The sequence below is a fragment of the Podarcis vaucheri genome (assembly GCF_965113315.1).
Source record: "Podarcis vaucheri genome assembly, chromosome: 9".
Lineage (NCBI taxonomy): Eukaryota > Metazoa > Chordata > Lepidosauria > Squamata > Lacertidae > Podarcis > Podarcis vaucheri.
Window position 1 is genome coordinate 54,996,073 of NC_138767.1, and position 13,081 is coordinate 55,009,153.

General features: G+C 46.0%; 1 protein-coding gene across 2 annotated transcripts in view; it reads right to left on the bottom strand.

Moving 5' to 3' along the window:
- Positions 1-819: 819 nt before the first annotated feature.
- SCFD2 (sec1 family domain containing 2) overlaps positions 820-13,081 on the bottom strand; it is a 151,870-nt gene continuing 139,608 nt past the window's right edge. The window contains exons 8-9 of one of the 2 annotated variants that reach the window (XM_082238152.1): positions 5,928-6,047; positions 820-1,090 (exon numbers count right to left, since the gene is read on the bottom strand). In XM_082238152.1, coding sequence (XP_082094278.1) covers positions 974-1,090; positions 5,928-6,047 — 237 coding nt within the window. In that variant the 3' untranslated portion in view covers positions 820-973. Of the gene's footprint in view, positions 1,494-5,927; positions 6,048-13,081 lie in introns of both variants that reach the window. The other variant, XM_082238153.1, reaches the window with a different exon arrangement.

Genomic DNA, 13,081 nt, shown 5'->3' on the forward strand with positions numbered 1-13,081 from the left:
CAAGCCGGCTTCTTCTATAAATGTTCTACATTCAGTAGCCAAAGGTGGAAAAGACTGACTTCAGCATGCAGTGGTAGCAGGTTTCATGTTTGAATGACTTTTGGTGGCAATGTCTAAGGGAGAATAGTTAGCATATTGTGACCACCCTCAACATTTGGGATGGAGTAGGCTAGAAGTCCAATAATAAATGCAATTGTGGGGGATACTCCATATAGAAAACTAGCCATGCCTGGGAGATGTCTATGTGGAACCCTTCTCTCTAGTTCATTAAAGGAAGGGAGGGTTTTTCATTGGAGAAAGCAACTGAGTTGAAGTGGGAAGGTCCAGAAGCTTTTATCGTATGTATCTACTGAATGTATAAACTGACCCTGTGTCTACATGACAACCCAGGCCCATACAGAGTTTTTTGCTCTTAGTATGACAATGTAAGTCCGGCAGGCCCCGGGTGAGCTCCTGAAGCCGGCTTAGACCTCAGAGGCCTGCTCCACCCGCCACACGGGCCTATGGCAACCCCATGGTGCTGTGCACTTTCAACAGTTCTGAAACAATTCTACCTCATTTGGGTGTTCAGTTTTCCAACACCCTAAATGTCCAATCACACTGGGCTGATTCTGTAGTATATTAATGTATACTTAGCTATCAAAGGCTTGATATTTACCTTCTGTGTAGCACCACTGAGATGGACACCACTGAAGAGAGTGACTCCACAATGGACCAATAGAAGATTTTTACATTTTTTTGGGAAAGCACTGATAGGCAATCCCAGTCCTCCCTCTTTCCTCAGTGATGTCCATTGGTTGCCATTATGAAAGCTGCCCAACATTAGAGCTCACTATATTAGAGATTGTGAAGAAGACATTAAGGCACACTTTGTTGTCACTGACATATTCTGCTCAAACAGATTCAACCTTTTCTCCAGGGGTATCTTATATCACAAGCCAGCCAACTGCATAAGCAAGATGGAAGGAAAAGCTCAGTATAAAAGAAAACGAAGGAAAAGTTCAGCATAGAAATGGAAGCACTGATAGTCATCTTCAGTGGTTCTGCGATGCTCCAATGAGAGTGATATGGACAGGGAGGAACATTTACCCTGTAGCTGCCAGCAAGCAAGAAAGAAAATTTCAGTTAAACACAGCATCACTGCAGAGAGAAGAACTGAAAGTTGGCTTGATGTCACAGGACTAATGAACAGATTTTCAAGTGCTATCTTAGCGTAGGTACTTTTCTCTTGCTGGCAGCTATCAAAGCAATTCCCCCAATGTTCAGATCAAGATCAGGAGTAATTTCAGAACCTCTCATTTTCTGCAGGAATGTCTCATGGGATAGAAGGCCAAGGGTTTTGATATTTTTCCGGCAAGTTGGGCTTGGTGCTCATCTTCTCTGATCAGACTCTTGGCTTGTCAAATGCCAATGTCTGGCTGGAGACGGTCCGTGGCAAACAGCAGCTCCAGGAGGCTATGTGGTGTCAGGAGAGCTGTGGAGAATACAATTACCTGAAAAGAAAGAGAGATGCATAAAGAATAACAGAGACTAATCCCTGCCACCACTACCAGACACAGAGAAGTGTCAGGCACAGTTTATGACAAGGAGTTGTGTTTCTGCAGGCAAATAAATACAGCTTCACTAAAGCTCAATGTCTTATTATAGATAGTACTATTATTGGAAACATCATAATCAGAAAACTTGTACCCCATTGCATAATTTTCTTTTCTTTTCCCCAACTTATGGGCTATATCAATGTTCCTTATTTTAATTAATTGTCAATCTGAATATACCTGCAATAGGTTTACTGCAACTGTGTTAATATTTTTGTCAACAAATGATTCAATTTAAAGCTGTTGCTTCTTTTTGGCTTATGATGAATTTTAAAAATCAAACGTGTTTTTATCCTAGCATGTGCTCAGCAAATTACAAAATTTGCCTTCTCGCATTTGTAAGAGATAATAGTTAACCTGTGTCATGCATTGTGCAGTGGTGGATGCTGGGTCTCAAATTTCAGCCCACAATCAGAGCCCCTCCATTGACTAAACATTTTCAATTGATTAATTATTTCTTTTAAGCTGATTAATCAACCAATTAAATTTATTTAGAAGAAGAAGAAGAGTTTGGATTTGATATCCCGCCTTTCACTCCCCTTCAGGAGTCTCAAAGCGGCTAACATTCTCCTTTCCTTTCCTCCCCCACAACAAACACTCTGTGAGGTGAGTGGGGCTGAGAGACTTCACAGAAGTGTGACTGGCCCAAGGTCACCCAGCAGCTGCATGTGGAGGAGCGGAGACACGAACCCGGTTTCCCAGATTACGTGACTACCGCTCTTAACCACTACACCACACTGGTGATTTACATCTGTCAAGTACCAAAACCTCAATAGAGATGCCTTTTGAAATTCTTAAAGGTAAAGGTAAAGGTAGCCCTGCCCGAACGGGCCAGTCTTGACAGACTCTGGGGTTTGTGCGCCCATCTCACTCAAGAGGCCGGGGGCCAGCGCTGTCCGGAGACACTTCCGGGTCACGTGGCCAGCATGACAAGCTGCATCTGGCGAGCCAGCGCAGCACACGGAAACGACGTTTACCTTCCCGCTAGTAAGCGGTCCCTATTTATCTACTTGCACCCGGGGGTGCTTTCGAACTGCTAGGTTGGCAGGCGCTGGGACCGAGCAGCGGGAGCGCACCCCGCCGCGGGGATTCGAACCGCCGACCTTTCGATCGGCAAGCCCTAGGCGCTGAGGCTTTTACCCACAGCGCCACCCGCGTCCTTTGAAATTCTTACCCATTAATAATAAAGAAAATCTTTACTATTTCCTTCTTTCACAGTAAGAATGAAATAATGCAGTAACTAAAACAGGTGTAAAAATGATAGGAGTAATGGAAATATATCCTTTTTGCATTCTCTGGGTTGTAATCAATTCCAGTTATTACTAATGCCAGTTATTAATCACTGTTTGTTTCTGCAAGGTGGCATTGTGCTTCTCTGAGACATTCAATGGTATTTTTAAGTACAATCCTTAACAAAAAGAAATGCCACGAATAAGCTATTTTCTCTTTGTGTTTCTCAATGAAAGGCACGGCTTCTATTATCATCATAACCATCTCTGTATTTGAGATGTGAACTGTGAACTGAACCACACGTTCTTTAACTTTGCATTTAGTCATCATTTGCTTATACTCCAACCAAACATTGGAAGTGATCGGTATCTGTTGACAGGCTCTTTGCTTGTTGCTGAAAACACTTTAGATTTAACAACCCTAATCCAATTCCTGTTTAAAAGGGACACCAGCATAAACTGTGAACTGCAAGGTGTTGTTTGAATAGAACGGTATGCCAATAGCAATGTTTTCATCTGGGCCTGAGATTTAAAAGTGAGTGACACGAGGCTTCACATAAACAGCTTTGAATAGTGCCAGGATCATTGAAAACATAATCCTGAACAGGTGGTCAGCATTCAGAGACCAGAGGAGTCTAGGTAAATCCAGATGATTTGGAAACTTTATGTGAGAAAGACTCAGATAACTTTTTTTCAGGGTGGGGTGGGGAGAGGCATAGGATTCCCCTTCCCTTCCACTCACTCCAAAGCTTTTAATCTCTAATGTAACAGCTTTATACATAGGGGTATAAAACAATGAGTATGTTCTGAATTCTTTGTCTCAAGGGGTGACCCATCGTTGGTGGGGTCAAGTCAAAGCAAAGCAACACCAGATTCCATGTCACTCCTTGTCAAACCTCAATCCCTCTCAGATAGTAAGCCAAAAAGCCTGGCTACATAGTTTAAACTCTTCTCACTCATTAAACCTCTGCTTATCTTTCAAGCCGTAGTTATACATTTGGAGTCGGGATTAACTTGTCCATCAGTGTACTGCAAATTCAAGGTCTGCCCAGGGCAGCGAAGAATTTGATTCCCTGGGTTAAGGGGATAATTGAGAAGCAAAACGCAAGCAGGAGAGTTATCAGATGAAAACGTGTTGCCGGAGAAAGCATTTAAGGCTTGGGAACTATTGAATGAGCTCTTAACTCAAGAATGCCATTAACACGCAAAAGGCATCTTCTCCAGCCCTGCATTGCTTCAACGCCCACCCTGCTTCCACCTCCAACGTTTTCACTAATCAAACATGCGGCCACCATGATTTATGACAGGAGTGTTTGCATGCTGTTTGTAGAGCAAAAACATGCTATTTATGTACCATGTGGGTAGAGAAGGATGTCTGCCTGGATTTCTGGTGGAGCCCTGAAGAAAAGTGATACCCACCCAGAGAAGAAAGGAGTGGGGAATCTTTCTGTGAGTGTACAGTCGCAGCCAATGACTTATGGCTATAAGTATGCTGTGAAGGCTTACAAAATTATAGCTGCAGCTTGGCAGACGTTTAAGCTGACCCTGACTGTGTACACACAATAATTTGCTGGACGACTGGCGTACAAAAGCGAGCCAGTGTCGGCAGAGCCTGCAAAACTGCCTAGGTTCCTGAAGCAGCTTCCCATCCATGTCCCTAGTTCTTGGGTAGGCTTCAGATAATTCACAAGGGGTTGGGGAATCCTGACAGGAAGCTGTTTGGTAAACCGCCCTCTCTCTGTGGTGTAGAATTCTGGAGTCCCTCTCTAGCCTCAGGCCTCCATGTTCCTCATTCCAGCTTGAGGTGTTACTGTACCTGCTACTGCCATTCTGTGATAGGCTTACGTCTTTCTTATGTCCCGTCTCACTAAACTCAGTTGCCAGTGTGGTAGGGCAACACCTCACAACAGGCTGTGTTATGGACTACAACTGACACCATTCCTGATCATAGAGTTGGAAGGGACCATGAGAGTAATGTAGTCCAACCCTCTGCAATGAAGGAATATTTTGCCCATGCAGCTCAAAGAGAGCCAGTGTGGTGTAGTGGTTAAGAGTGGTAGATTCGTAATCTGGTGAACCGGGTTCGCGTCTCCGCTCCTCCACATGCAGCTGCTGGGTGACCTTGGGCAAGTCTCTCATCCCCACTCACCTCACAGAGTGCTTGTTGTGGGGGAGGAAGGGAAAGGAGATTGTTAGCCGCTTAGAGACTCCTTAGGGTAGTGATAAAGCGGGATATCAAATCCAAACTCTTCTCTTCTTCTTCTTCTTCAAACCCACAATCCTGGGATGAAGAGTTTCATGCTCTACCAACTGAGCTACCTCAGATGGGTGGGGCGGATGGGAGCTTGAGTTCAAAAACACCAGAAAGCTACCAAGCAGCCTATCCCTGGTACTGAATGCACCACCCCATGTACTCAGTTATTTTGAGTGTTATTTGTTCCTATATGGAACATAAACTAGGTAGGAGACAACTTTGAACTCCATAGCTACGTGCCCATATATGTCCTCCTCCCTCCAGCCTACAAGGCCGGTTCCACATGTGCAGCAGAATGAGGTGAGAAAGAAGCGGTAGAATAATAGAGCGAACCACCTCAGGCGGATGAGCAACAGTCTGGAAAATCCCTCTACATAAAAACTCCCTAAATGGAGAAAACTAGCACTGCAAGGAGAAAGGTAACGAAGAACCTTTCTTCCTGATGTGCTAACTTTCAACCTGAAGGGGTTTTGTTTTTGTTTTTTTAACATGATGGAGCACGCCACTTGCCACTTGAAGTCGGAAGTGGCACAGTCTGCTCCATCACCTCAGGATTCCACCACCTCATTCTTCTGCATGCGGAGACCCAGCCAGACCGTAGAGCTTTTCAGGTTTGCTTTATCCTGTGGCACATTTTGGGCAGGGGAAAGGCTTTTGTGGATTATAGGGGCTATTTCTGTGAATACTTCCCATTTTTTCTGCAGAGTATGCCACTTCATTCAAGCCGAGAATCGAGTGTTTGTGACCCCAGAAAACTCTTAGCATCAGACTGAGGCTGAACCCAATAGTTCTACATCCATATGCGGAGATGTTCTTGTTGTTCCGAAATGCCTAAAAAGAGTTTTGTACCTGTACTCCAGGCTTCTGCGCCATTACAAGGTCCTTTACCATTTTGACTTCAGACACCGTCACTCCACCAACCACAAAGATGATCACCAGAGGGTGATCACTAGGGTGAGGGCGGCTCACCTATTAAAGGAACAGAATTAAGATGGTTATGCAACTTGAGCTTATTTATTTAACCCCTCCCAAGTAAAGTATATACTGCAATTCAGAGCAAAACCCTCCAAAGGTAGATGACAGCAGAATCAGAATATAAAACTAAAACATTACACATTCAAACAGCAGCAGTTAAAACAATTTGGAGCGCCACATATTGAGATGCACCTTGAATAATGATAATCACCACGTTTTCAGGGTCTGTTTCAAAGGCAGGATGCTAGAGGCCAGCATATCTCCCGGGGGAGGGGGAATTCCACAAGCAAGGGGCCACTCCAAAGAAGGCCCTCTCTTTTCTGCCTGGCAAGCGAACAGATCATAAACAGAGACCTCCTTTCCCTCCTCATTTACTTTGCCTTCCATTTTCTATGCCCATTTACCTATGCACCGTTGCTATGGTTGCAGCTTCACCCCTAAGATGGCTGCCCATCTTGTCAGATTAGAGAGAAGAGGAAACTGGATTCTCATTGCTTGATGACAGTAACAAAGCATGCATGTAACAGCCTCCTAAACCACTTCTAGGCTGATGGTGTGGAAACCTTTTGTAAAAATGCAACTTTAAAAATATAATTTGCTTGATGTTCTCTTGCCATCTCCCAATGAAAAGATGCCAGTAATAGGTTTATTTAAAACAAGTCCCTTTCTAGCTTAACTATTAACACTGACAAGCTAGGAAGCAGCAGATCTGAAAGGCATGGCGGCATCCAGATATTCTGCTGCCTGTTCTGTAATAGATTTATGAGTCAACTCAAAGAAGCCCTTGAAAGAGAGAACTGTCCTTTGTAAAGGAAGACATAAGGGCACCCTAGGTGGACAGATCAGAATGGAGAGAGGGTTGCTGTGCTATACTAGCAACTACCGTAACTGCCTCTTCTTGCAATACCATTTGTATTATGCATTTGCTCTACTGACTGAAAGCGCTAAAAGTTCCATGACCGGATGGAACCTGTACTGTCTATTATGGAGGGCTTCCATACTGCAAGTTTGAGTGTTGTTGTTTTTTTGCAAGGCTGGTGAAAGACATTTCACTGGAAGTGGCAGCGTGCTCAGGATCCCATGCAAAGTGGCTCAGGGTTCCTTGCAAAGTGGTTCGATGGGAAGCAAAACACGAAACAAAAATGCAAGGGTGATGCAGATTGCATTCCTTCCCTTCAGCCACCTCAAAGCAGGCAGGCTGCACCGAATGTGGTGGAGACACCACCAAACTGCATGCATACCCTCCAACATTCCTCAAAGGGGAATAGGGGCATTTCTCACTCGCTCCCAACTGACCCTCCATTTTTTGTGTCTCTCCACCCAGTGGCGAAGCTGCAGGCTCCGCTACCGGGGGCGGAGAGCAGGTGTGGCGTGGTTGGCGCCCCCGGGGCGTGGCACGCCGACCATGAGGGCGTGACGCTGTGGCGATCACACAGGGTCCCCGGACATTTAACGGTCTATTGATCCCTGTGCCACCACAGGTGGCTGTGTTGCCATGGTAACAATGGCCTGCCCTCCTTTGTGACATCTCCTGCTTCTCCCTTAAAAGCCACCAACTACAGGTGTCCAGTGTGGGTTAGTGAGGAGAGACAGAGAGAGGTGTGTAGGTACGGTTGGTGGTGAGAGAGAAAGCAGAGGATTTGGATTTTCTTCTGATTTTGACTGCTTAAAGAGGAGGCGGAGCCAGCATCAACCATGCGGTCAGTTCCAGACCTTCAGGAAGAAGTGGACTTTTCCTTCGCGGAACAGAGTGACTCAGGCGACTGAGAAGCATAATGCAGCTCAAAAAGAGCACTAAAGTGGCCCCGCTCCAGCACAAGGAGCAGCCTCCTGTGGCACCAGTTGTGACAAAGAAGAGGACATAATTGTAGAAGATCTAGAATGAGCTTCCGGCGTGACGGGTCAAGGGAAGGTGCTCCACTCTGGAAGAGTTAAAAGGGAGTAAGGGAAGAACGAGGGCGATGAGATCAAGGTAACCCTCCAGCCTCTCCTGAGCTGCAGAGGCTAAGGGCAGAGAGGTGGAGGGAACTAAGTTCCCACAGGAGGAGTGCTTGCCTCCAGGCCAGGAGAGGCGAGTCACCAGAGGATCGTGGCCACCCTATGCCTCGGGGCAGATAAAAGCCGGCCAGCCCCAGCCCCAAGTTGCGGGAGCAACATTGTTGGTTCCTGCCTGAACCCTGTCCTGCTTTCCTGCCTGAGCTCCTGACCTGCCCTGCTTCCCTGCTTGCATGCCTGTTCCTGACTTCACCCGACTCCCTGCCCTGCACCCATCTTCAGCTACTACGGACTGCCTCCACATTGCACCTTTGACCACGGACCGGACTTGGACCTCACCTCTCGGGCAACCCACGGGACCAGCACAACGGGGAAGGAGGGAGAAAGGATTGAAGAGAGGTGAAAATGGCGGGGACAAAAGGCTGACTGCTGACTCACCCTTACCGTGCGAGGAAGAAACCAGAAACAATGGGAAAAAATTAGGCCTTTTGGGGCTGATGTTGTGGCGTTTACACAGGGTCCCCGGACGTTTGACGGTCTATTGATCCCTGTGCCACCACTGTGCTCGCTTCCCCGCTGCCACCAACCCATTACTCTCAGGTAAAACACTGAGTCCAGACTGTTGTTAAAAGTGAACCAAATAAACAAGTTTATTTTATAAACATTAACAAGTTTATGGTTTCCCAGATAATATTCCTGTCAGTATCTTAACTTTAGTTTCTTTACTGGCCTATACCTTCCTAATACCTTCTGACTGATTACAGTGGTGCCTCGCAAGATGAAATTAATCCGTTCCGCGAGTATCTTCGTCTAGCGGTTTTTTCGTCTTGCGAAGCAACCCTATTAGCGGCTTAGCGGATTAGCGCTATTAGCGGTTTAGCGGCTATTAAAGGCTTAGCAGCTATTAAAGGCTTAGCGGATTAGCGGCTAAAAGGCTATTAGCGGCTTAGCGGCTTAGAAAAAGGGGGGAGTGGGGGGGGAAATCGGAACACTGGCAAGACGTTTTCGTCTTGCAAAGGAAGCCCATAGGGAAAATCGTCTTGCGAAGCGGCTCAAAAACGGAAAACCCTTTTGTCTAGCGGGTTTTCCGTCTTGCGAGGCATTCGTCTTGCGGGGCACCACTGTATCTCAACTGTTTGACTGACTCCGCTTAACAAATTTTCTCACTCTCTCACATCAGACTAGCCCAACCTGCAGACTTATCCTCTCTCTCCCTTCTTTAACTCCAGACTGACTTCTCACCCACTCTAACTCCTCCCCTTGGGTTCCCATTGGTTAGTCATTTTACAATTAGTTAACCCTTTCCTTATGAACCCAGTATGATGTCACACACCTAGGAGGGCAAACGTCACATACATGCATCCCGGGGGCGTGGCAATGCACCCGTGAGTGCGTGGCACACTGCCCGCAGGGGTGTGGCGCATGTTCTGGGGGTATGACGCGCTGCCTGTGGGGGCATGACTTGCGGCGTGTGTTGGGGGGGCTGCCACGACGGCACCCTACCGGAATAGTGGTGCTGGGGGCGGTTTGCTCCCTCTGCACTCCCGTTCCTTTGCCAGTATCTCCCCCCAGCATTTCCACCACCAATACACCAACAGGACCCAGCACACACACCCTCCGCCGTCCTGAGAAAACCCCTTAATCCTGGTTTTATTTTATTCTTTGGTAGGTTTACAAAAAGAAAAACACACACCAACAAATACATTTTGGAAAGGGGAAAGATCAGACGCAGCACTCAAAGTATTTCCTTTTTTAAAAAACCCCAGGACTCCTCAAATTACGCTCCTCCTTTCTTCCTGCCCTGTGCCTGCTCCTCAGGGCTGGTGTGTCACATGAGCTTCTCCAGCAGTCACTACAAGCTGCCCAAGGGAGGAGGCCAGCAGCAGTGGCCACAACAGGTCGTGGGATGCTCCCTTTCACCCACTGCTGCCTCCGCCATCGCTCAAGACAAACGCTGGCTCGTCCTCCTCCCCAAGCTTGGTGGCGGTGGCACTGATGGGGCAAATGGGGACATTCCAGGATCAAATCAGAAGCTGGGATGGCTTTTGTCATTCCAGGCCTGTCCCTGGAAAATAGGGACACTTGGAGGGTGTGCGGAAGGTGCTGCTCGCCGTTGTCATTTGGACAACTTGCGTAGGTACCTCGGCCCTGATCTTCCAAAGGCAAAATAAGATGGTTTTATTTGGGCAGGCCTGTGGCGAAGAAAAAGACAGGGCTGCGTTCAGCCAAGTCACCCCATTCATGCAAGGAGCTCTGTGTGCACAACAGAACTTCCCCCCAGTCCCCCCCCCGCACTCCTCCTCCAGGCTGCTGTGAAAGCACGGCTATGATTTTATTAATGTACAGCATATTTTAAAGGTTTCCATACTTTTCATTTTGAATACTACGATACACCTTCCCTTGCTAATTAAATTAAACCACTGCTTATTTTGATCTTTGCTGGCTACGGCTAACCATTTGTCCTCTATTACACACAGTCAAGTTCCCTCACCACCAGTTCCTGAGCATGGTGTGTCACGCTCCTCAGAATGACTAGGAGGGGCCCTTTTGGTCTCTCAACAAGATTGTTTACACAGTACAAAGACCGAAATCCCTGTCAAGCAGTCTTCCCAGGTGCACAGTTCTTGAACATGTACATAATTTAAAATTAGCATCGCCAATTGGCAATCAGATAATGGGCCACCTACAGAGATGGGGAGAAGGGCAGACAGACAATGTGTGGGTAATGTTTTCTCTCCGCAATCATCTTTTGCTGTGAGTTTTCAAAGGGAGGGGAGATTATAGTATGTTAGGACACACACTGGGTTGCCATTTTGGGCAACTTCCAACGTATATAAAGACATAATAAAACATTAAACATTTAAAAAAACACCTTTTCCTATACAAGATTGCCTTCAGACGGCTCAGGGGTTGGATATCTCCCACATTTCTCCAATGAAAATAGGAATATCCTACCATACCCTTCCACATTTCTCCAATGAAAACAGGGACATCCTAAGGAAAAGTGGGACATTCTGGGGTCAAATCAGAAACTGGGATGGCTTCTTTAAATCAGGGATGTCCCTGAAAAATAGGGACACTTGGAAGGTCTGGTAGTACCTTGTAAGGCTGCAAGCCTATGCAGAATTATGTACAGTTTGCCAAAACCCGGTGATTTCCAGTGCAGGCTGGTCCATTTGGCAAATGGGGCATTGCTCCACCAACCTCAGTCAGCCCACACCTGCATGTTTCTTTCAAGCACCCCAAGGGGTTGTCCTGGCTGCCATGTTCCTCAGACACAGTGTGGCCCTCGTAGAACTTAGCAGAGAGAAGGATGGGGACAAAATGAGAATCACTTGGCTCTGCCTGTTGTTGGCTCTGGTTCCACCTACTGTTGTTGGCTTTCCTGCCTTCTGCTCTAGTGACCACATTCATTGACAATTTCAAAGGGCTTGGTTGGGCATGCCTACCTAAATGTGTAACAGGGTCAGGCTGCAAGTTGTTCCAAGATGTGGGTTAAAACACAAGGTAAGCGTATCCCTCACGTTTGCTAAATGATGACCAACCACGTTCAGGCTTGACATGTTGTTGTTGTTTAGTCGTTTAGTCGTGCCTGACTCTTCGTGACCCCATGGACCAGAGCACGCCAGGCACTCCTGTCTTCCACTGCCTCCCGCAGTTTGGTCAAACTCATGCTGGTAGCTTCGAGAACACTGTCCAACCAACTCGTCCTCTGTCATCCCCTTCTCCTTGTGCCCTCCATCTGTCCCAATACCAGGGTCTTTTCCAGGGAGTCTTCTCTGCTCATGAGGTGGCCAAAGTACTGGAGCCTCAGCTTCATGATCTGTCCTTCCAGTGAGCACTCAGGGCTGATTTCCTTCAGAATGGATAGGTTTGATCTTCTTGCAGTCCATGGGACTCTCAAGAGTCTCCTCCAGCACCATAATTCAAAAGCATCAATTCTTCGGCGATCAGCCTTCTTTATGGTCCAGCTTTAACTTCCATATATCACTACTGGGAAAACCATAGCTTTTACTAGACTCGACATACAATCTGGTATACTCTGTTCACGGCAAAAGAAGAAAGCGATGGATGTCAGCTGTCTTCTTCCTGTCCGTCATCCTACTTCCACCGCAAGATAATATGCAGCATGACAGCATAGCTACGTTTCTGCAGAACCCAAACTATTTGCATACCATAAATAAAAGCACACAGTTTGTGAAAGATCTCAACAGCCACACTGAAAAGTAGGTCAAACAAGACTCCAAAATTGCTGAGCAGTACAGCAATATGAGCCGCTGTGCTGTTCAGCGACTTGTATGAGCTTAGCTGACATAAGTTAAAGAATAAATATTTATGAAGATTACAGACAGAAGTATTGGCTACTCAGAATTAATGCTAGAATACAAGCCACAGTGACTGGAGGTCCCTGGGCTAAATCTGATATTGAGGGATACCATCTGCTGCCACTGCCCTTGCCAAGATAAGAGAACTAATTGAAGGGGCTTTCTTGAAAACAAATTTCTGACAAGGGTCTTATATTTATTCTCCCCCCCCCAAAGAAAAGCTCAACAGCTTTTGCGTACGGATTTTCACTTTTTAAAATATGGCAACCCTAGCTTAATGTCTATATATTTTCCTAACATAATTCTTCAGCAGCCTAGAAAAATTACCGCAGGTGCTAATAAGATTTTGCATCCTTTGTATTTTGACAACTTTTCTTTAGAAAAGCTCCACAAACTTCTACTTCTACCAAATGTGTATGAAATCATCTCTATAATTTTATTTTAAAAATCCGGCTATATTAGTGCCCTAATATTTTTTTAAAAACTATCTTAACCAATGTGGTAATGACTTCTGAACATTTCCTTCAAATTAGGAATGACTTGAGAGAAGTAAATTTGTAGTCTCAGATGAAAAATGTCTATCTATCTATACATACATATCACCATTTTTCATCTGTGACTACAAATTGCCTAGCTTTCCCCTATTTTAAGTCATTATTCTCTGAGTGTATCAAAATATGAAATGGTTTACAGTCCAACCTGATGCAT